This window comes from Peromyscus maniculatus, chromosome 10 (genome assembly GCF_049852395.1).
Source record: "Peromyscus maniculatus bairdii isolate BWxNUB_F1_BW_parent chromosome 10, HU_Pman_BW_mat_3.1, whole genome shotgun sequence".
In the NCBI taxonomy this organism is placed as follows: Eukaryota; Metazoa; Chordata; class Mammalia; order Rodentia; family Cricetidae; genus Peromyscus; species Peromyscus maniculatus.
The window spans coordinates 32125397-32148147 of NC_134861.1; the positions used below are offsets into that span (position 1 = coordinate 32125397).

General features: G+C 41.0%; 1 protein-coding gene across 4 annotated transcripts in view; it reads right to left on the reverse strand.

Annotated features, from left to right (window-relative positions):
* Eml6 (EMAP like 6) overlaps window positions 1-22751 on the reverse strand; it is a 294744-nt gene that overhangs the window by 136962 nt on the left and 135031 nt on the right. For all 4 annotated transcript variants that reach the window (XR_013042863.1, XR_013042864.1, XM_076546155.1 and 1 more), the window contains exons 4-7: window positions 20998-21096; window positions 17279-17347; window positions 9226-9411; window positions 7358-7493 (exon numbers count right to left, since the gene is read on the reverse strand). Coding sequence is in view for 2 of the 4 variants with exons in the window: in XM_076546155.1 (XP_076402270.1) it covers window positions 7358-7493; window positions 9226-9411; window positions 17279-17347; window positions 20998-21096 (490 nt within the window). In the remaining 2 variants the exon portion in view is untranslated. The remainder of the gene's footprint in view (window positions 1-7357; window positions 7494-9225; window positions 9412-17278; window positions 17348-20997; window positions 21097-22751) is intronic.

Here is a 22751-nt window from a genome sequence, read left to right on the forward strand (position 1 = left end):
AGCAGTCCATTCTTTTGAAAAGGAACAAAGAGAACACAGCATAAAGCATCATGCTATCTGATTTCAAGTCAGACTGGAAAGCCACCACAGGGAAGCATTTGCATGAAAACTAGCATAGTCAACTGATTCTCAAAACAGGTTCCAACATTGCCTGGAGAAAGGACGATCTCTTCCACAGTGGTCTTGGAAAACTGAATATTCAACGGCTGAGACTTGATTACTATCACTCCAAAACAAAAATCAACTCAAAATGGGTCAAAGATCTAAATATCAGACCTGAAACTACAAAAGCAAAGAAAACTCACAAACAAGGTTACATAACACTGAAACACCCTGTACAGCTAAGGAAACGACCAACTGAGCAGAGAGAAAGCAACAAAAATGTGGAAATCTTTGCCAACTGTTTATCTGACAGAAGGTTAATATCCAGAATACATAAGGAGCAATAACAACAACAACAAAACCCAAAAGACTCAAGTAATCTACTTTTAAAGTGGGGAAATGATCTGAACATTTCTTTTCAAAAAGAAAATGCAATGGCCAACAAATGTATAAAAAGTGTTCAATATAATTAGATACTAGGGAAATGATACTACAATGAAAAGCCATCTTAGGACAGCTATTACAGAATGCAAATGACAAACGTCCACGAGAAAAAGGAACTGTCATTCACTATTGCCAGCAATGCAGATTAATACAGCCATTATGGAAAACACTGAGGAGGTTTTTAAAAAAAACTAAAAGTAGATCTATCATGTGGTCCAGCTATCTGACTTCTAGAATATTCAAAAGTCATAAAAACCAACATGCCACCAGAGATATTGCATACCTATGTTTAATTCAGCACTATTTACAATTGCTAACATATGAAATTGGCCAGAGAATGATGGAAGCCAAGGGGAGAGGAGGAGGAGAATGATGCCCCTCCCCCGAGACCTGGAGAACGGGATGTGCTGGTTACATTTCTTCTATAAACAGAGGTTCTCAGACTTGAGAGCTGGTCTTTGAACATCTTACTTGGACTGCTGCACTGCAACACCTGGAGCCAGTTAATTCTTCGTCGTGAGCACTGTCACGGCCAGTATAGTACATTTGGTAGCATCCCTGACCTCTACCCACAACTGTCCATAAAATTTGTGAAGTTTTTACAATCAAAAATGTCTTTAGACAATGCCAAATACCTTCTAGGAAGTGAAATCAGTCCAATTTGAGAAAAGGTGTGCTATATGAACCCTAGGGCACTCTGAGGAATAGCAACAGTCAACCCTGAACAGCAGTGAAGAAGAGTCCAGACCCCTCCTCCTCCTCCTATCACTGCCCACTCCCTGCCTTGGGTGTAGAAAGTGATCCAGGTGGGTGTGTTGTTTGGGATCACATGTTCCCCATAGTCTTGGGCATTTGAGCACTTGGTCTGCAGTTGGTGGCACTGGTTGGGGAGCTGGGGAGGTGTGGCCTTCCTGGAGGAAGTGTGGCACTGGGGGATGTCTTTGAGAGCTCATGAAGTTCACACTATTTCCAGTTTGCACTCTGTTTTGTGGTTAGGATGTGAGCACTCAGCTTCCTACTTCTGCCTCCAAGCCTTTGCTCTGCCATCATGGCTCTAACCATCAGGAACATAAGCTACAGAAACCCTCTCTTCTCTAAGCTGCCCTGGTCGTGGTGTTTTATCACAGCAATAGAGAAGTAACCATGCAGCGGACAGCTGAGGGAGACAGATAAGAGGACCACAATGGACAGGTGTTACGTCCTCTTAAAATCTTCTAAAGTCGCTACTAGTGATCAGTTCTTCACATTCTTTCTGTAATCTGTCTGATGTTCACTTTCCTGGAAACAAGAAAAGACACCAGGGAAATTTCACTTGCTGACAGCTATTGGACTCTTCCAGTACCCTGCCTGTCTTAATCAAAGGACAGCTGGTCTACCCATTGTCTACAGCACCAGCCACCTGAGACATAGTGTAGATGCTTGAGAAACTACACAGCCATCACAGCTGGTTGCACAGGCTTCTGAAGATGCAGCTGTAGCCAATGATGTTGAACAATATCAGACTGGCAAGGCTGTGACTCATCCAGACACAAACCTCTATGGCTATAAGCAGTGCTGAAGAGGCAAGACTGTGATTGGCCCAAACACTCCTACTTTGGCTAGAAAAGCAGACTGCTCCGGCTCATTTAATGAATTAGCTGGGTGGCACTCTCCTGTGCTTTCAACTCTGGTGTTCCAGCATTAGAGTCAATAAAGATTCCTGCCACGAGGTCTTTTCTTACTTCAGTGTTTGAGCTGAACTGTGACACAAGGAAGGAGCAGTAAAGACAGCAGAAAGGTGCCGGCCACAGAGGCTGCGGAGCATTCAGCAGGCTGAGCTGCAGAAGTGTCAAGCAGAGAGCTGAAGACAAAGGAACTCCGAGCTGCCAGGGAAAGATGACGAAGGGTGGTGGGAGCAGAGAGACAGCAAGAGATGGTGGAGACTGAAGAAAACGAAAAGGCTGTAAGGACCAGAGAAGACAAAGTATGGGCTCTGGTTGCTGGGAGAGTTCAGGAAGCTGTCAAGTCTGTAGAGCCAAGGATCTCAGACACCCAGGGCTTGCACAAGGACTATAACACCAGAAGTTACTACTTGCTGTCCCCACCGGCCTTTGGCCAGCACTGACTGTGGCCAAACAGCACAAGAAACAAAAGCTGCCGAAGACCAACAACAATCTTGGCCTAGTGGCAGATTCTACCTAGATAGAGCACCCTGGCAACTAGTAACAAAAGCACAGTACTCATTTCCCTAACTCCATGCTAGAACCTTCTATCCAAGCCCTTGGGGGCCAAGAATAAACTCCGCGGGTTGACATGAAGGAACCTAGCTACATGTTTTTCCTTAAGCTGGGTTGGCATTTGGTTCCCCTGTAGGGCCTTCCAGTTAGAATGTGACCTTCACTCATCTGAGCTCTTTCCAGGTCTCCAGCGCATGGCGGGCACTATCGTAAGCCCTCTGGAAGCATCAGGGAACAAGAAAGTCTCAGCCCAGTTGACAATGAACATTTCACAGAGGTAAGCTATGCTGTATGTTACAAGGTGGAACACATCAGCACATCTGGAAGGAGGGATCAGGAATGCCCAGGGGCTGGAAGCAGAATGTCAATCACATCAGGGTTCACTGGAGTGGAGGCTCAAGCTGAGGAGGAACTTTGCAGACAGGCAGCAGTCCACGTGAACACAGAGGAAGAGGTGTGAGACAGCCTGGGCAAAGCAGAGGAAGAAGCAGGGCCGTGAGGCCACCATAAGGATTTGGGTGTTTGAGTAAAGTGGAGAATTATTGGAGGGTTTTGAAAAAGAAGGAATGTGTTTGTATAAACATGAAGCAATTCTTAAAGCTGCTGCGCAGAGGACAATCAACCCAGGGACACAAGTGATAAAGCAGCTCTGTGATCAATGGTGGTGCAGACCAGGAAGGGGACAAGCAACACAGTACCAAGCCCAGGAAAGGAAATCCTGTGTCCTGTAGACCACAGCCACAGCCCCCATTGCCTGCTCAATGATTTTCCTGATGCAGATCTCTTTGGATTCACAGTTCATAGCTCCTTAGACACAACTATTTAATATGTGTGTTTGTAATTTAAAATATAGTTCTCCCCTGAAAAACATAATAATGACTCAAGCAGGCTTTTCAGAACTGCTTATTTAGCTCTTTGGCACACATCTCAGCAGATGCATAATACACATTTATTGAATGTATAAATAATACATCTTGTATTGGGTGAATAATTACTGTGTTCCCTTTACACTCTATAGCATTTAGGTCAAAATATTTTATCACAATGAAGTAATTCACTTTGGTTGGCATACTTTAAGAATTATTTTTACCTTTTCTTGCCAACCATAATAGTAATTTTAAGCTTCATTGTTTCACCCATATCATCAATTTACTTTAAAAAAATCAGGTGCAATGTGTGTTTGTTACACTTGGTGTGAGATGAGTTAGGGCCCTAAGTCTGTGCTCATCTTACTGTCACCAAGCCCGTGCTTCTGCCTCCTTGTCCATAGATGACAGAGTTGCTCTCACTAATATCCAATCTCTCTCCCATCTTAAAAACTCCAGAATTTATATTCCCTGAAATACTTTCTAGCTCTGAAGCACACATCTCTGAAAGGTTTAGTATTTAGGGTTCATGTGTCCAGTGGGATCTGAAGCAGAAATACCTTGAATAAAGTATTTCATTTTGCCCCTTTTTCTTAAGATAAGGTCCTGACAGGGAACCCTGTCTGGCTTCAAAATCACAAAATCCTCCCTCTATCCCCCAAGTGATAAGATTACAGATGTATAACACCATGACCAGCTGGATAGAACATTCTGTGCATGATTATTTACATTATAAGGACAGCAAATAGCTTTATTCCAGTTCATATCAGGTTTTGTTGCCAAACTAGTTATAAAAGCAATCTTTTAGTTTTAATCTATTTGGCTTTCTAAACTACAAATTAAAGATCTCGTATGAATTCAGCTGCAGATTTATATAATCATGTAACACTGTTGCTAAAGAAAAGCTGTGAACGCCCTGTCAGTAAAAATCTGTTCACGAACAAAAAGCATGGGAATTATGGGTGTAACTGCTGTTCCCTTGACTGTGGATGGTGTTGCTCAGGGTGTGAGGTTTATCTTCTTTCACTTAACTGTGGGGAGGGCAGAGCCCTAGAAATCTGTCTTGGCCTTGATGATTCTCACTGATGTGAGTGTGACCCATCTGGCAAGCTGATTCATACTTAATTTAAAGTAGAGTTTCTGCTTTTACTGGAAGTTAAAGTTTTAATTAGCTCAGAGCTGACTACACAAATGTAAGAGGATTGATTAGTGGTATATCTCTATAACAAAGTTGTATCATTTTCTTAAATGTAGTTTTTAACCTTAGTTCACTTTAAAACTCTTTCTTCACATCTGACAACTGAGTTATTAGAAGAGGAGCGTGTATGAAAACTTTGCCTTACAACATTTGGAAATTGCTGAATTCATTTCTCAGACCTAGAAGTCTACAGGAGGGGTAAAAGAAATCTTCACAGGTTGCACACTAAGTGGGATCTTGGGATAAGGTTTACAAATGCTAATAAGTGGTAGTTCCTTAATTTTAACTAGTTTTTAAAATTACATTTATTTATTTAGTTGTGTGTGTGCACACATGTGCACATGCAAACATGTGCCTATGCCACAGCATACATGTGAAGGTCAGAAGATAACTTATAGGAGTCAGTTTTTTCTTCCTATCATGTGAGTTCCAGGGATTGAACTCAAGTCATCAGGACTGGCATCAAGTGTCTTTGAGTTATCTCACTACCCCTAATTAATATTTTCAAACTTTAGAAACAAAGTAGCAAGTATTGTGTCATGGAATTGGAACATGACCATGAAAATGCTTTTGCTGAATGTTTAGAAAGTCATTTTAGTAAAATAAAAAACAAAGCAAAACAAAACTCCACAAAACATGGTTTCCATAGAAATGAAGTCAACAGTCACTGTTACCAACAGCAGAAAGATGGGGGAAATTCACTCATATCAAAAGTCCTTCTGAAGATAAATCCACCATGTAGTTTTACATCCACACCAAGAGCGAGAAAGTCTCTGTGCTGTTTTGCTTGAATCTGCTCCTCTCAAATGTACTTTACTTCCATTTTGGGGGCAAGGAATAGGCAGAGCAGAAAGTTAAGATTTCTTTGAAGTGGGACAAGTGTACCTCTGTCTTCTTCTGTCTGTTCTGCTCCTTCCCCATCCTCTTTCCATCCTTGCTTCCCCCATACTTGGTGTCTTACTTAGAGTTTCTACTGTTGTGAAGAGACACCATGACCATAGAATCTTCTAAGGGAAAACACTTAATTGTGGTGGCTCCCTTACAGTTCTGAGCTTTAGTCCATTATCATTATGGCAGGGAGCCTGGCGGCATGCAGGCAGACATGGTGCTGGAAAAGGAGCTGTGGGTTCTTTCATCTTAACTCACAGGCAGCAGCAAGTGGTCTGAGACATTGGGTGTGGCTTGAGCATATATGAGACCTCAAGGCCTGCCTCCACAGTGACACACTTCCTCCAACAAGGTCACACCCACTCCAAGAAAGCCACACCTCCTAATGGTGCCCCCTTTGGGGGCCATTTTCTTTAAACCAGCACACTCTGCAGATTCTCATGGGACAGAGTCTGATATGATTTGGCTGAAGGGTTTTGCTCTTTCTATGTGGCTTTTGGAAAACTAACTTGCTTCTATATATCTGATTTTTTTCTGGATAAAGTTGCTCAAAACCTCATTCTATTGTTGAGAATTTAAGACCTTGACCCTGTCCTAACTAATGGACTGAAGTGGAAACCAAATTCTACAAGTTCCCAAGAGGTCTGGTGTTAGCAAGGTTAGCAAAGCTCCCATAAGAAGGTACCAGTCCAATCCAGGAGAGCTGTGCTACACATTTTATAGTGAATGGCAAAAGAAAGAAGGTAGCCTATGGTACAAGATGAGTCACAACATGCAGTTCACTTCTCAACTGCTAATTTTAAAAATAAAGTGTGATTGAAAATAACACTGCTGCCAGGCAGTGGTGGCATACACCTTCAATCCTAGCACTTGGGAGGCAGAGGCAGGCAGGTCTCTGTGAGACCAGGTCTCTTTGAGGCCAGCCTGGTCTACAGAGCGAGATCCAGGACAGCCAAGGCTGTTACACGGAGAAACCCTATCTTGAAAAACCAAAAGAAAAAAGAAAAGAAAAAAAAGAAAGGAAGAAAAGAAAATAACACTGCGTAAGGAAGGCAGTGTGGACACAGTCTCTGTTTTCTTCTCTCTGTTCTGTGACATCTATCCAGCCAGCAAAGTGCTGCACATGGTCACAGAGTTGTTTGAAGATGCTGGACATCCTCACATCTGGGAAAACAGTATCTTTACTGCAGTGTTCTCTGCCTTTGCTACAGGACCACTGAAGCTTTGTGCCAAGCAGAAGAAAAGATATCTACTCATTTTCACCATTGGACATTGTATACATATATGTCTTCAGAGAATAAGGCAAATACAAACAGGTGGACTATAAAGTTCACATTATATTTAATTCTTTTAAAAACTTATTTATATGGGTGATATGCCTGCATGCATATATCTGCACCGTGAGTATGCCTAATACCCACAGAATCCAGCAGAGGGCGTAAGATCCCTGGAACTGGAATTACAGACAGTTGTAAGCCCCTATGTGGGTGGTATGACCTGTACCCAGGTTTTCTGCAAGAGCAATAAATACTCTTAACAGCTGAGGCACCCTTCTAGCCCCTACATTTAATTCTCTTAAACAAAAAATACCAAACTTGACATTGTATGTAACATTCAGAGTATATGGTTCTCATGCATGTTACCTTTATATCCTTGTTCCGTCTCCCTGAGATCAATTTTGGTTATTGGTTTGAAATCGGTGTCCCATAACCGTATACAGCCATCTCGCCCACCAGTAGCAAAGCCTTCTTCACAAGCATACATGCTAAAGATTCCAGCCTGTCAATTAGAAGAGGCACACTCAATCCTGCAATGGTTATAAATGCCACCACTGCTGAATCTTGATGATTAAAAACGGCAGAGCAAAACAAAACAAAAACAGATGCTGTGTTTTCTGTTGAAATCTGACAGCAGATCAACACACTTCATCTCAACAAGATCACTGTAATTATAGCCACCACCAGGAGGCAAAGAAATTCTGCCAACACATCTAATTTGATAAGAGTGTTACCCCCACTGCCCAAAATGTTATTTATGAATAACAGATTACCGAATCAAATTCCTGTATATGACAACCAAGGCTTTTAAAACAAAGACATCACAAGGTACCTCACTTAAGTTCTAAACTAATCCAGTAAAGACACAGACTCGGGCATGAGTGCTACAGCTTTCACAAGTGCAGAGGTGCCTGAGGCGCCATCTCAACTGCTCAGGAAGGCGACTCTGACAAACTGAACAGCACAAATAGCATTGTGTCAGCATATTGTGTACTGTGGGATGATTCCCTTTTCACTTCTAAAATACTTTGAATCTTTAAGTTTGGGAACTATTTTACTTGATTTATTCAAAACTGTTCCTATTGCATTATGCTGACAAAAGATCCAGTGTAAAGAGAAATTGATTACTCAGGTAGCTCATTTAGTGAATGAAAATAAATTCTGACCTCTTAATTGTTTTAAGAGTTGTTCGGCAGTGAAGCCAAGAAAAATGGTTTCACCTTAGAAGAGAAGGAAGGCTCTAAAGTATCCAAACTATTTCCCTGAGTTGTCTAAAGTTTTCTTCATGCTTCAGTCATGAGGTCTGGAGATGCAGACTAATGGCAGAAGACTTGCCCAGTGTGTAAGGCTCTGGGTTCAACCCCAGCACTAAAAAAATGAAGTTAATAGGGAATCAATTTGGTCGTATTAAGAGAAGGCATTCTTTATCCTATTTCTGTTGGGCCATGTGGGTGCTAGGAACTGTACCCAACCAAGTCTTGTGTGAAAGCAGTAAGTGCTCTTAACCCCTGAGCCATCTCTCTAGTCCTTATGTGTAATCATCTTAAACAAAAATACAAAACTTGCCATTGTATGCAACGCTCTCAGAGTATATGGTAAATATTGCTATCAGCCCTTTTCTCTGATATTTCATTCTGTATTTCCATTGTGTCATCTGTTAGACATTATTTTCCTCTGTGTCAAAAGATAGTGAAGAGCTAAGAAGCGAAGTCTGCCCTTCTCTCTGGAGAGAAAAGTTATTAGTGGCTTCTATTTCTTTGAGGACTAACAACACTGACAGAGTTGATGTTCCAGCACTTCCAGCAGAGCGAGGACACTCTGCCTCACCACCCAGCACAAAAACAACAGCCATTCACACCCTATCTAGTCCAGCTACCCACCACAAAGTGGAGGCAACAGTGAGAATCAGCCTGGATCTAGTGAAGCAGGCTGTGAGGTTATCAAGATGCCAGGATACTAGCAGGCAGGCTGTAATTTAAAAAGTGATGACATGTTCTAGGCTTGTATCAAACTCCTACTGAAGAACAGCACTAATCAGCCAATTAATAGTTAAGGTGAAGGCTGACTTAGTATGTTTTCCTTTCAGGTAACAACAGTAACTTGAGAAATCTTCATGATTGTTTACAATTGTTTGGTGAAGTCTTCTAACTGTAAAGCAAAGGGCAGAAACATGGAGAAGTGTGGCCTTAACTTACCCAGTGCACCCCCCCAGAGTCCCACATGGCAGTACTCACACTGTGTGCTCCTTGAATCGTTCGGACCAAGGTGAGTCCTTTCCAGACGTAGATGTCACCGTTTAAAGCACCAGAGTATGTGATGTCTTCTTTGGCACATGCAAGGCAAAGGATAGTCTGAAGATCTCCCGTTTTCCCAAAAATCCCTCGTTTTGCAGTCAGGGCATTTCCACATAGTGTCCAAAACTAGGTAGTAATAAAAAACATATCCCTAAATAGAGTACAATATCCACCATTGGTATTTTTCAGTAATGTCACAGAATATACTTTATCTGCACTAAGCATAAATCAGTTGTTTCTCAGTGACAGTGGACAGCCACAAAGCATTTCTGCATACCTCTAGAAGCATGAGAAAAACCCATAACGGTACTTCTAAAGTTTAAAAGCTCCAAAATTTCAAAACTTGAGTGTTTAGTGACATTACAGAAGATGACTCCAGTGTTCACAGAATGGAATTGGGAGAGTCACACTTTCATTTAATCTTTTGTCAAACAAGTATAGATTTATTATAGAAAGGTTCAGAAATGTAGATAGGTATAGAAAGGAAGTCAAGTGTGGCAGCACATACCTGCAATCTCAACACAGGGGAGGCAGAAACAGGAGGAGCACTGCATGATGGAGGCTAGCCCAGTCTACATAGCAACTTTCACGCTAGCCAGGGCTATATAACAAGACCTTGAATAAAAAATGTAATGTGTGTGTGCGCACGCGCACATGTGTGCACACGTGAATTAATGAAAAATTAGAATTAGGAATAACTTCATGTTACCAAAACAATATATCATCTAGTCATTTTTTCTGGTTTTTCAAGACAGGGTTTCTCTGTGTAGCATTGGCTGTCCCAGAACTCACTCTGTAGACCAGGCTGGCCTCAAACTCACAAAGATCTGACTGCCTCTGCCTCCAGATTGCTGGGGTTAAAGGCATTCCCAGCATTCATCTAGCCATTTTAATATGTATATGTCTATTTTAAAAATTGCTTTCTAGGCTGGTTGGTAGAGTTGGTTAGAGCATGGTGCCAATAAAAATAATTGCTTTCTAACCAAGGTGTTACATTTTTTTTACTATAAAATTGTTCATAAATGTTTCTAAATACAAGTGACATTTCCATTAAGTCAAATAACCATCCAAGCTTCTCCATTTTATTTGCATAGATCGTATGGAAGATGGCAAGCATAACGCTTGAACAATTTATAGATAACAGCAGGGACATGCCCATGGTTATACAGAAATCCAGTATTTTTCCTTGATGCAGTTTCTAGTGTATGAATTGGTATAACTTTGGTGCCACTACATAGCCCTCACAGTCTCTAATTGTTTTCTCCATCTGCTGTTTAATCTCATAATATGCTTGAGCATAGGTTAAGACAGATTCTGCTGCTGTTTCCATATGGAAGTGATGAAAAGCAGGCAGAAGTTAGGTTTCTACATGAGAACTCACTGAAACCCTGATCAATGCTTTGAGAACTCCACACTAAGAGAAACAACAAACAAGGATTTTGTGACAGTATATTCAGATTATACTCAAGAGGCAGGGCCAATGTGAAGCTACAAGGAACCAAGTTACATTACATGGAATGAACAAGAATAGGATTTGGGTTCATGGTAGGCAAGAAATTGCATCTCACCCAGGAGAGCAAGATTAGATGACTCTAAGGGCCAGTAATGTATGAAAGAAAAAAAATCAGTGTCTACCCTAATATTTTGTGCCTACAAGAGAGGAAAAATGGTTGCCCTCTCAGAGTACAGTAGCTAGGTAGTGGTGGATAAAGTTCTGGGTTGATTGTATCAACATGATGGCGGTGGGAAGGAACTTGGGTAGAAAGATTATGGCAAAGATGAGAGTATGTATTCAACTATTTGAAATGCTCTTGTGTGAGCAAAATGTGACATTTCTTTGGGCAGTATTTTTGTGAAAAGGTATTGAAATAAGTACAAATGGAATGACGAAATTCAGAAAAAAGCTAATTAGGTGCAAGATTTGGGAGACACTAACATCTTAAATGTGAACTTGGACAAATGGTCATTGGATGTACAAATATGCCAAAGAACCTGCAGCCATGGTGACACTCGGGCAGACATCCCCTTCTCACTGTGTTTTCTCACGTGTGAAGATTGAATGGAGAGTATTCTGTCTTTTGACTTGAGACGTATCTCTGGCATGAGTTAAATATTTCTACATGACAACCACCAAAAATACAGATCATTATCCTGAATCTGTGTGACAAAAATCACCCAATCAGAAGGTTCTAACACCTACATGAAACATTTCACGCCATCAAATGATTCTCTTTAAAGGCATATATAAATGCCAGAAAAAGTAAGAGATTTTCTGAAAAAAAAAAAAAAGGAGAATACTTAATATATTTTCTTTTCTTGAGAACCATTTCATCTAGCAAACAGCAGTATTTTGGACTAACCATGCACCATTAAGTGTCAAGACATTGTTTATCTTCTCCTATTTCTGATGGCAGATTGTAATACAAACCTGGTTAGAACAGGCAGGTACTCTGGAGTTTATCTGGCCCTAGACAGTCTCCCAGGCCCTTTCATTCTATGATGAGAGACTGCAGAAGACCTAACATTATCCACAGATTTGTAGGCTTATTAGCTGTGTAACCAATGAAGCAGACACTGCTCAGCTGTTGCTCTTTATGAGCATTCATTTCAGATGACTGTATTTGCCAACATGTCAACCAATGAAACTTACAAAACCAGGCATGATTTTACCCTGGCTACAGAAATTTCACACCAAAGGTTTTCTTGAAATGCAGCCTTTTACTCTCAACTTCTTTTTAATTTTTTTTATTAATTAATCAATTATTTTTTCCCAGCCTGATCACAGTTTCCCCTCCCTCCCTCCTTTCTTCCCTGTCCCTATCCCCAACCACTCCTCTTCCCTGCCCATGCATTCCTCTTTCTCTTCAGAACAGGGCAGGCCTAATGGATATCAGCCAGCCTTGGCATATCAAGTTGCAGTAAGACTAGGAACCTCCTCTCCTATTAAGGCTGGACAAGGCAACCTGGTAGGAGGAAAGGGTCTCAAAAGCAGGCAACAGTCATAGATGGCCCCTTCTCCCACTGTTAGGAGTCCTACAAGAAGACCAAGCTACACAACTGTAACATATGTGCAGAGGACCTAGTCCCATCCAAGCTCTCTGGTTGGTGATTCCATCTCTGTGAACCCCTATAGTTGATTCTGTGGGTTTTCTTGTGGTGTTCTTAGCTCCTTTGGCTCCCATAATCATTCCTCCCCCTTCCACAGGATTCCATGAGGTCCTCCTAATATTTGGCTATGAGTCTCTGCATCTGTTTCCATCAGTTGCTAGGTGAAGCCTCTCTGATGACAATTGGGCAAGAACTCAATAAACTAGACATCAACAAACCAAATAATCCAATTAAAAATGGGGTACAGATCTAAACAGAGAATTCTCAACAGAGGAATCTCAAATGTCTGAGAAGCACTTAAAGAAATGTTCAACATCCTTAGCCACCAGGAAAATGCAAATCAAAATGACTCTGAGATTCCATCTTACACCTGTCAGAAAAGCTAAGATCAATAACACAAGTGACAGTTCATGCTGGTGAGGATGTGGAACAAGGGGAACACTCCTCCATTGTTGGTGGGAGAGCAAACAGCCACTATAGAAATCAATATGGTGGTTCTTCAGAAAAGTGGGAATCCACCTACCTTAGACCCATTTATACCACTCCTGGGTATATACCTAAAGGATGTTCTACCATACCATAAGGACACTTGCTCAACTGTTCACAGCAGCTTTATGAGTAATAGCAAAAAACTGGAAACAATCTAGGTGTCACTCAACTGAAGAATGGATAAAGAAAATGTGGTACATTTACACAGGATCAGGTAGAGGGAGGATGGAGGGAGAGAGTACTGGGAAAAACAACTGGAATCAGGGGGTATCTCTGGGATGAGCTAGAAATCTAGTACAATGGAAACTCCCAGGAGTCTATGAGGGTGATCCTAGCTAAGACTCCTGGCAATGGGAGATACAGAGCCTGAACCGACCACCTCCTGTACCCAGGCAAGACTTCCAGTGGTGGGAATAGGATCCCAAGTCAGCTACATAACCTTTGATCTACAATTTGCCCTGCCTACAAGATGTGCTGGGGTAAAGATGGCACAGAAATTATGGAGTGGCCACCCAATGACTGGTCCAGCCTGAGACCCATGCCATGAGACGGAGCCCACACCTGACACTGCCGGGGGGCCAGGACCCAGAGGCTGGACAGCCCAGAACCAAACACAACTGGCAAAGAAAAAGTCAAGGAAAGGATTCCTAGTGATGCTCTGTTATACTCTTAGATTGTTGCCTGCTCTTCTCACTGGAACCATTCTTCTTTAACTCAGGGTTTAGGCAGAATCAAAAGTAAGAATGATTTATTAAAACCAATTTTGGCTGAAGAGATGGCTCAGAAGGTAAGAGCATGTTATACTCATGCAGAAGACATGAGTTTGGTTCCTGGCATCCACATACACCAGTGCGTCACAACCACCTGAAACTCCAGTTCCAGGGATGCAGTGCCTCTGTAGGCACCTGCACTGACATACAAAGACACATAAATACACATAATTAAAAGTAAGAAAGTCTTTATTTAAAAACCTTATTTGATTTGTTGTAGACTTATCTCTAAGCAGAATTAATAAGGGATGGCTGTGAAAACGTGCAGGTTCTTCTGCTTAGGTACAGATGTGTTTTTGCTTAGGGAGAAAATGCCTAAAACCACTAAACACGTTTAACAGGGTAAGGAGCGCTTCATGTTTACCATTGCAGCTCTAGGATTTTATCTGTCTGTTCATGGAACTGACTGAAAGTTACACAAGCATGGAAGGAAACAGGATTCTGCTTTCATTAAGTAGGTCATCTAGTTAGAATCCAGTAAATGTGGGTTTGGGAGAAAAGTTAAGCCATAAGATAGATCATGATGGAGGTGACTTCTTAACAGGTGGGCTACACAGGAAGCCAGAGGCTGTGTTTGAATCAATCCTATGCCCGCCAGCATTTTGGTCGTTTTAGAAAATGAAGAAAGAAGTAAACGTTATTGTGGCTTTACTGGTTCCATATACCATTCAGTGCAACCTTTGATGAATTTTGGAAGAAGGAGCCTACATAGTTTGCAGGCAAGAAGAAGAATGTTAGCCTTGAGGAGATTGTGCACCCACGCATTAGAACATGTATACATACAAAAAAGGGGAAAAAAGAAGCAATATTTGTTATCTCAAAATAACTTACAGATAAAATATAAAAGGGAAAAGTTTGCAATCATCTATTAACTCTACACAGAGACAGTAATTTACCATTTGGTGATATTTCCAGATATTTCCTAAACAAAAATATATTTAAGGAATCAGGGACAAGGTGGGAGAGCCAGGAACCTTTCCAGAGTTGGTGATAGATGTGACTGGTCATGATCCAACATGCAGACATGATTAAAGGTGGCAAAGCCTATGGGTCCATGGACGCAAGCATGGCCCCAGGTTTCTGCATCTTCACTCCAGGAGTCATGTTTAAACCGGAGAATAAGCAAGACTAGATGACACACGAAGAGAGGCTCACAAGCTCTCTATTGCTACTGCTAAAGGTAAGGACGCCTGTTTAATAATATCTGTCTTTGCGGGCGGGGACGGCAGGCAGCCCATTCAGTTTAAGAGCTGGGGTGGGAGGTGCATTCCAAACTCAGAAAGACAAACTCCATATTTCCTCTCATACATGTAACCTAGATTTAAAATTTTATATATGTATATGTGTACTGACGGGTTATGAAACTAGAAAGGGGGTCCTGAGAGAGGGTGGGTAAAATAGTGTGATGGGATACGTGTAACATGAAAGCAGGAAAGGAAATTTGGAGAGGAAGAACACCAGCAGGGCCAGCAGGAGGGATGGTTGGGGAAGGCTTTGTGGGAGGGAATGAGTTAGAACAAAGCATACTGACATATGGAAACACCACAGTGAAACCCATTCCTCTATAGACAAAAAAATCAGAGCCAGAGGTAGACTAGACTTCCCCCATGGAAAACACATTTCGAATATTTCCCATCTAAACCATGATTCACAATGATTATACGTAGCATCATAAGAATGTAGCATGTTTTATTTAACCACTGGGGGTAGCTGGTAGTTTCAGGTTTTCACCTTGGCTTTGCTATTGGAAAATTACTCAGCAATGAGTCAGTTCTTGGTTCAAATTCCTCATAATTCACTTAGGAGAAACTCCAAGTTATGAAATTACTGGACTAGAGGGTATCAACATCTTTAGAGCTATCAACAAATACTGCCAAATTTCTGGTCAGAAAGACTAAACTTATCCCTCCACAGTCAGGCTTAGGAGGGGACCCTCACTGAATCCTTCTCAATACCAGATACAAAGTAATCATGATTTTAACACATTCAGTTGTTTTTGTTTGTATTCTCTAAGAGTTAGCACTTTCATGAATCTATTGGCCAACACTGTTCCTATTTTTGTTGGTTATCTAGTCTATGGATTTGTCAGAAGTCTGTGTTTCATGAATACACTAATATCTACTGTGTTTGTCCTTTATATTTGCTAGTGTGTGGTTTTCCTCAGGAGAGATGAAATACAGAGTATATTTAAATATTTACATATCTCTGTCTACCAATGTTATCAGTATAGTTTCTTTCTTCACTTACACATAGAAGAGGACCTTTGCACAGTCAGCAGCTACACACTTACCTAAGTGTTTCTTGTAGGGAAACGAGTCCTCTAAGCCCTAACAAAGTAACACTGTCTTATAGAAGGTGACTATATAGGTGTTCTTTGCACTGAGGCTGTGTGCCACACTTCGGCAATCCAAAAACATCTTTCCAGCTTTCAGACTGTTTTGCTGATACCTTTAAATTTTGTAGTTAAGGACAAAGATGGAAAGTGCTCAGATATGTAGCTGTTCTTTTGGTCTGGTTTGCTTCTGCCCCCTGGTGGGCTCTGCACACATTGTAACTCTATAAAATAGGAACTTGGTGGGTGGGTGTGTCTGTGTGGAAAGGAGGCATTGAAAGCCTGCAGCTGCCCGAGTCCATCAGCATTCCCTGGGTAACCCTCTCATAAGCTCCTCCTTGTCAAACGACACTTGTTCAAGCTGTTCTCTGGTCTATGCCCTCCTGAGTTGGAAGAAGTCATTTCTTTTCCATCATGCAGAAAAACATCATGCTCCTCTAGTTACTAGTATGGCCTTCTTAAATATTTCACACTTTAATTTTCTTAGAGTTTACTTTTGTGTATAGTATGAAGTGATATTAAATCCTCATTCAAATATTTTAGTACCCAGTGGTTAGAGACACTACTATATCCAAAACTGCCATATAATTGTTTATTTCACTGCTTTAAATTTGTAATGTATATCATTTTAATTATAACTTCCAATATGCCTTATTAAATAGTGCACATTATTCCTCATTATTAATTTTTAAATAGTTTATTTAATCCTGGAGTTATTAGTTATTTTCATTGTCTTATTTATCCAAATTAATTTAGATAGGACTGTGCTTCAGAATCACAAAACAATGACAGTCAAATGAAGTGCTCAGCAGGCAGCTGGACAGGAAGTTGCCTAATACTTCTAAGATTCCATGTTTTAAAACACCTGCATTGCTACACATGGTGGCACACACCTTTACTCCCAGCACTCAGGAGGCAGAGGCAGGTGGATCTCTGTGAGTTCAAGGCCAGCCTGGGCTACAGCATGAGTTCCAGGGCACCCAGGACTATTACATAGAGAAACCCTGTCTCAAAAATAAACAAACAAACAAACAAACAAATAAACAGGGGCTGAAGAGATGGCTCAACAGCTAAGAGCACTGCTTGTTCTTCCAGAGTTTGAGGGTCTAATTCCCAGCACCCACATGGCAACTCACAACTGTCTGTTCCAGGGGATCTGACATTTCACACAGACATATATGCAGACAAAATACCAATGCACATGCATATAAACAAAAGTTACCTCTATCAACATCTAAAATCTTTTTCATTCACGATACCAAACTTAAACACACAAATGAAAAAGCTACTGTACCTTTATATGCTTTACTCCACAGCTAACCATTCTATTAGGCTGATATGGATCCCAAGAAATATCAAAAATCTGTCAAGAAATGAAATATTCTTCAGAGATGAGTGCAGTCACCAAGACTCTCACAAGTGTCACCGTGGGCTGGGCAGGATGAAAGCGGAGGGCGTCTGCCCTCAAGGTCACTTACCTTTAGCCCTTGCAGACACGTTATTAGCCTTAGTCACTGAATGCAACTGCTGTCATAGATTAGATTTGTTTCCATTTGTGGAAAATAACTTTTGACAATTAGGGTAATTTTTAAATCAAATTTCCTGGAACTCTTCACAATGCTGACAAAACACTTTGGAGATAGCTTTTCCACAAAAATTAGAAGAATTACAAAACAGTACATTTTACTTAGGAAAGTGTTTCATGGTCAGCTATAATTCAATGTGGGCAACTGCCCCAGTCATAGCAGAAGGTGAGAAAGAAGTCATTTTCCTGGCACTAAATTATCCTAGTCCTTTAAACCATTCAATGTACTCTTAAGAACTCTTATGTTTTCAATTCTCAAAAAAACTAAAAACATACCAGTTAGCACTATTTTTCATTCTCTATGAAGAACTTTGGAGATAGTTTGCATGGAATTTTATTCCCATTTATAAGACAGAAAACACTCTTTGCCACTTTGAAAGCTGCTGCCTATCACGAGTGTTGAAAATATGCACATCCAAGGCCCATACAAGCTGCAGGCATAGAATGAGTGCAGTTACTGGCATTTAAACACAGGCTCCAGGATGTTCTGATGCAGGTGGCCTATAGGTCACTGTCTGTAAAGTGCTGATAGGAAGGAACGGGAAGCGAGTGCATTGTATAAAATTCCCAAATAGTTAATAAAAACATTGTGTTGGGGGGAAGAAAATATCACTCACATAAAGCAACAGAATAAACACATGAACAATGAAAAAAGAAAGAAGGAAGGAAGGAGGGGAGGGAGGAAGGGGGGAGGGAGGGAGGGAGGGAGGGAGGGAGGGAGGGAGGGAGGGAGGGAGGGAGGGAGGGAGGGAGGAAAGACCAATTGTCAGAGCCAAAAGCTAGCCCAGAGAAAGAGCCCAGGCCATCAGTTTCCCATGGCTCAGGAAGAAGTGATGAGGGACTCCAGAGAGAGGTCTGAAGAGCAAGGATCCGTGTCCATTTCAGCATGAGTTCAGCCAGGTTTCAGTGTCTCCAGCCTTTATCTCATCTTCTCTAAAACTGGCAGCACAGACTTAGTTTTGTTGTGAAGTCAATTAAGATAATGTGGGTGAAATAATTTTGAGGATTATAAAGCACTAGTAAACACATGTAAATAAGTATTTCAGCCACTAAAATAATCTCTTGAAGTTAACCAAAAGCAACCCATTATTCCTGCTGGTACCAAGGCATCAGTAGTAAAGAATAAAGATATGTGATACAGATTTAAGGGGCTTGGGTGAACAATACATTCTGTCAGAATATTCTAGACTTATATTGTAATTGAGTCCTAAGAATTAGGATACATTTTTGAAGATTGTCTTTTTCACCTCCAGATCCCTACAGAAATATCAGGTAGGAGTGAAGACAGCCACCCACAAGCCCTGGCCCCTGACATAAGCAAAGACTTATCTCCCAGCCCTGTGACGTGCAGAATTCCAGGCTTCAGGTCTGAGTTCTCCATAGTTGCAACAGTGTTATGGTGAAAGGTGGGGGTATATTGAGAATTTTGCCCTCCTGTTTTGGGCAAAACTATAAATAAATTCCTTTTTACATATACACATACACTTACACATATCTATATCTATCATCTATCTATCTATCTATCTATCTATCTATCTATCTATCTATCTATCTATCTACCTATCTATCTATCTATCTATCTATCTATCTATCTATCTATCTATCTATCTACATGCATGCATATAGCCATTCTCTTTTAATTTTAATTTGGCGAGTGTTTGGACCTGGAGCAAGGCTTTATGGCTAGGTCTCCATTAACTAATTCTCACTAAACTAACAATCTGCTTCTAACTATTAAATGTGACAGAGCAAAGGGGCACAGTCACTGAAATCAGACAAGTACACCATGTGATATTCAGTAGTGATTAAAGAGAAAGTTAGACAAATTAAACTGAGCAGCATTTAATTTGGCAGAGAACAGTTTTGCAAAGTGGACAGTCCCCAGAAGCAGCAGCTCTCTACTGCATGCACAGGCAGGATGTACAGACCAGCAAGGACTGAGGTCCAAACACTGCTCAGTGCTAGAGCTTGACATGTGCCTTCTTTAGGCATGGATCTCTGCCTGTGATTGGCTACTGGTTACAAAGTATGCTCTAAAATTAAACTTTTGGTTTGTTTACCCTACAAAGTATAATTCCTTCTATATTCAGGGACTCAAAGTATAGAGGCAGGCTTAGTCAAATTTAGTTTAATAGGAATTCCACAACCTGACAAAACACTTTATACATGAGCCAGGGTGTTGTTGTTTCTAAGTAGGTACCACCAATGAAGAATATTTTCAACTTTAATCTTCTATTTTCCCCCAAGGTAGCAGGTTAACAAGCCTGACGTATAACATGTTATCAGGTTAGACCAGAAACAGAAGTAGTTAATTACACAATGATTTGGATGAAATACTGCCCTCTCAACAGAGCTGAATGTGGCATCACAATTTTGTATACTGGGTCTCAAGTCTACCTTTGTGATCACTGGAAACTCATGTACCAATCCAAAGCAGCTCACCTTGCTTTACAGGATAGGGCGATGGGACCACAGAATGAGCAACAAAAGGCAACATCTAGACCTTGTAACCTAAGCATTTCACTAAGTACAGTTACAACTTGGGCACAAAGTACTCTCAAAAGGCTCATGTATTGAGTACTTGGTCCTCAGCAGGTATCACTATTGAAAAGTGGCTGGCTCATGGGTGTGTGTGTGTGTGTGTGTGTGTGTGTATGTGCGCACGCGCACACATGCACTAATCTTATTATCTATTGATGAGTTCACTGGAGCAGAGTTCACCAGAAGAGAGAGCCGGGTTGGAGGAAGTGGGTTAGTGGGGGAATGGTGCCTTTGAAGAGCATGTGACTTCCAGGTTTTTTGTCCTGTCTGTTTCGATTGCTACGAGACAAGAGGCTTTTATCCACCAAGCCCTTCTGCTGAAAATGTACTGCCTTACTACAGCCCCAAAATGCTGCAGCTGCATAAGCCTGGACCAATATCACTAAAACTATGATTCTTCCCCTTTTATTTTCTTAGGTATTTTATCTCACAGCAATAGAAAAATTGACTAACATAGTAGTATGCCTACACAATCCCTATCTTGCCAGCTAGTATTTCTGACCACACTAAATTCAGTATAAAAGACAAGCAGACAATAGTTTATATTCAGTATTAAGGAACCACAAATAAAATACAAACTCTTATAATAATAATTTTGTGAATGTTTTCTAACAACCATTCATGAGTCAATGAATATACCTAAACTACTGTAATTTCAGATTCTTTTCTATTTTGAGTTTATAAGAAGCCAAATGCCAGCACTGAAAATCTGCTTTGCTTATGAAAAGCAATAACAATAGTTATCTGCTCATCATAAGTAAATCATGTTTGTATGTTGAACATATAGGAGAAAAATCTATATACAGCAGATTTATTTTTAAAGACATAAAATGACAACTACTTCACAGTTCTGAAATTTGTGTTGTTTGATACCACAAAGGTCTTACCCGGTCAGAATGGCCAGTAGCTGAGGCCAGAAGTTTTCCCTTTCTCCAGTCCCAAATGCATACTGTGTTTTTGGCATCCAATCCCACCGAGGCTAAACGCTTAAGGAAAGAAAAGAAAAGAAAAAAAGAATAATTTAATACATGAAAGAATTGGGAAAATTTCCTACTATTCACACCTACTTTCAACAAATAGTTACTGATTATCTATGAGTGACTAGGCATTGAACCAAAACTCATCCTAATCCCAAACTAAAGGTATCACTGTAGATGCCTTCCAATAGATTACTGTAAACAGAAGCTTCTCTGATGAGAGGCTAGAGATGTGGTAATGTATGGGTACAATGATAAAATGCTTTGGAAAAAGTTAAGTAGCCTCCATAAATCTTATTTTTCTCATTTGTGAAATGAATACCAAAATACTTTTTACTTTGTCAAATTGTATGAGTTAAGTGAAATAACAGAAATCAAATGATTTTGAATGGTAATACAGAAGTGTGTGGGCTCACACATCCAGAGTGTATTCATTACTTGTCCTGTTGCTGTGATGATATACCTGATTAAAGCAACTTCAGGAAGGGAGGGTTTGTTTCCGCTCACAGTTGCCAGGGACACAGTCCATCATGGCGGGCAAGACAGATGGCAGAGGGTCCCAGTGCATCCAAAGTCAGGAAGCAGAAAGCATACATGTTCACTCTCAGCTCTTTCTCCTTCCTAGTCAGTCCCGGGCACCAGCCCATGGGATGGTACTACCCACAGATAAGGAGAGTTGTTCCAGCTCAGTTAACCTAATCTAGATCATCTCTCACAGGCACACCCAGTGGCTCATCTCTTAGGTGATTCAAAATTGTGTCTAGTTGACAATACTAACCATTACTACTCTACCCCTCATTAATTTATACCCAAACAAACCACTTTTAAGCCATAATCATCTCCCCATAGGCTCATGGCCTTCTATACAAAAGGTATTCAGTTCAACATAAAAAATCCCCACTATAGTCTTTTACAGTTTCAACACCATTAAAAGGTATAAAGGCTGAATTTCCCAGAGAGTCAAGTAATCTTTTTTTTTTTTTTTTTTTTTTTTTGGTTTTTCGAGACAGGGTTTCTCTGTGTAGCTTTGCGCCTTGGTAGTCCGGGCTGGCCTCGAACTCACAGAGATCCGCCTGCCTCTGCCTCCCGAGTGCTGGGATTAAAGGCGTGCGCCACCACCGCGAGAGTCAAGTAATCTTTTAACAGGGAACCCCTGTACAATTTTTTCTTGCATACTTCTCACATGCAAAGGCACTGTGTAAACATTCCCCTTCCAAAGGGAAGGAACAGAGCACAGCAAAGAAAGACTGAACCAAAGAAGACTGACACCCAGCATGGAAAAGACCATCTCCAGAAGTTCCATGTCTGGCATCTTTGGCTTGTGCTGAAACTGAGCTCCAAAAGGCTTGGGTAGCTCTATGCTCTAGCTCTGTAGCCTGCAGTACACATATTCACTCTTTTGGGCTGGCTCCACTCTGTGTCTGAGGTTGTTCCCAACAGATGTCCCATGGTTGTGACATCTCCAATATCCTGGGGTCTCCATGGCAACTGATGCCTCAGCTTCACACAGTGGCCTTTTGAGGGCCTCCGTGCAGGAACGCATGGCACGACCCTAAACTCAGTGTTTCTCTCTTGAAGACTTCATGACTGGCTCAAACTTGCATTTTTCATGCTTGACAAAACAGTACCACACACACAACATTGCGTAAATTCTGTGCCGTCCA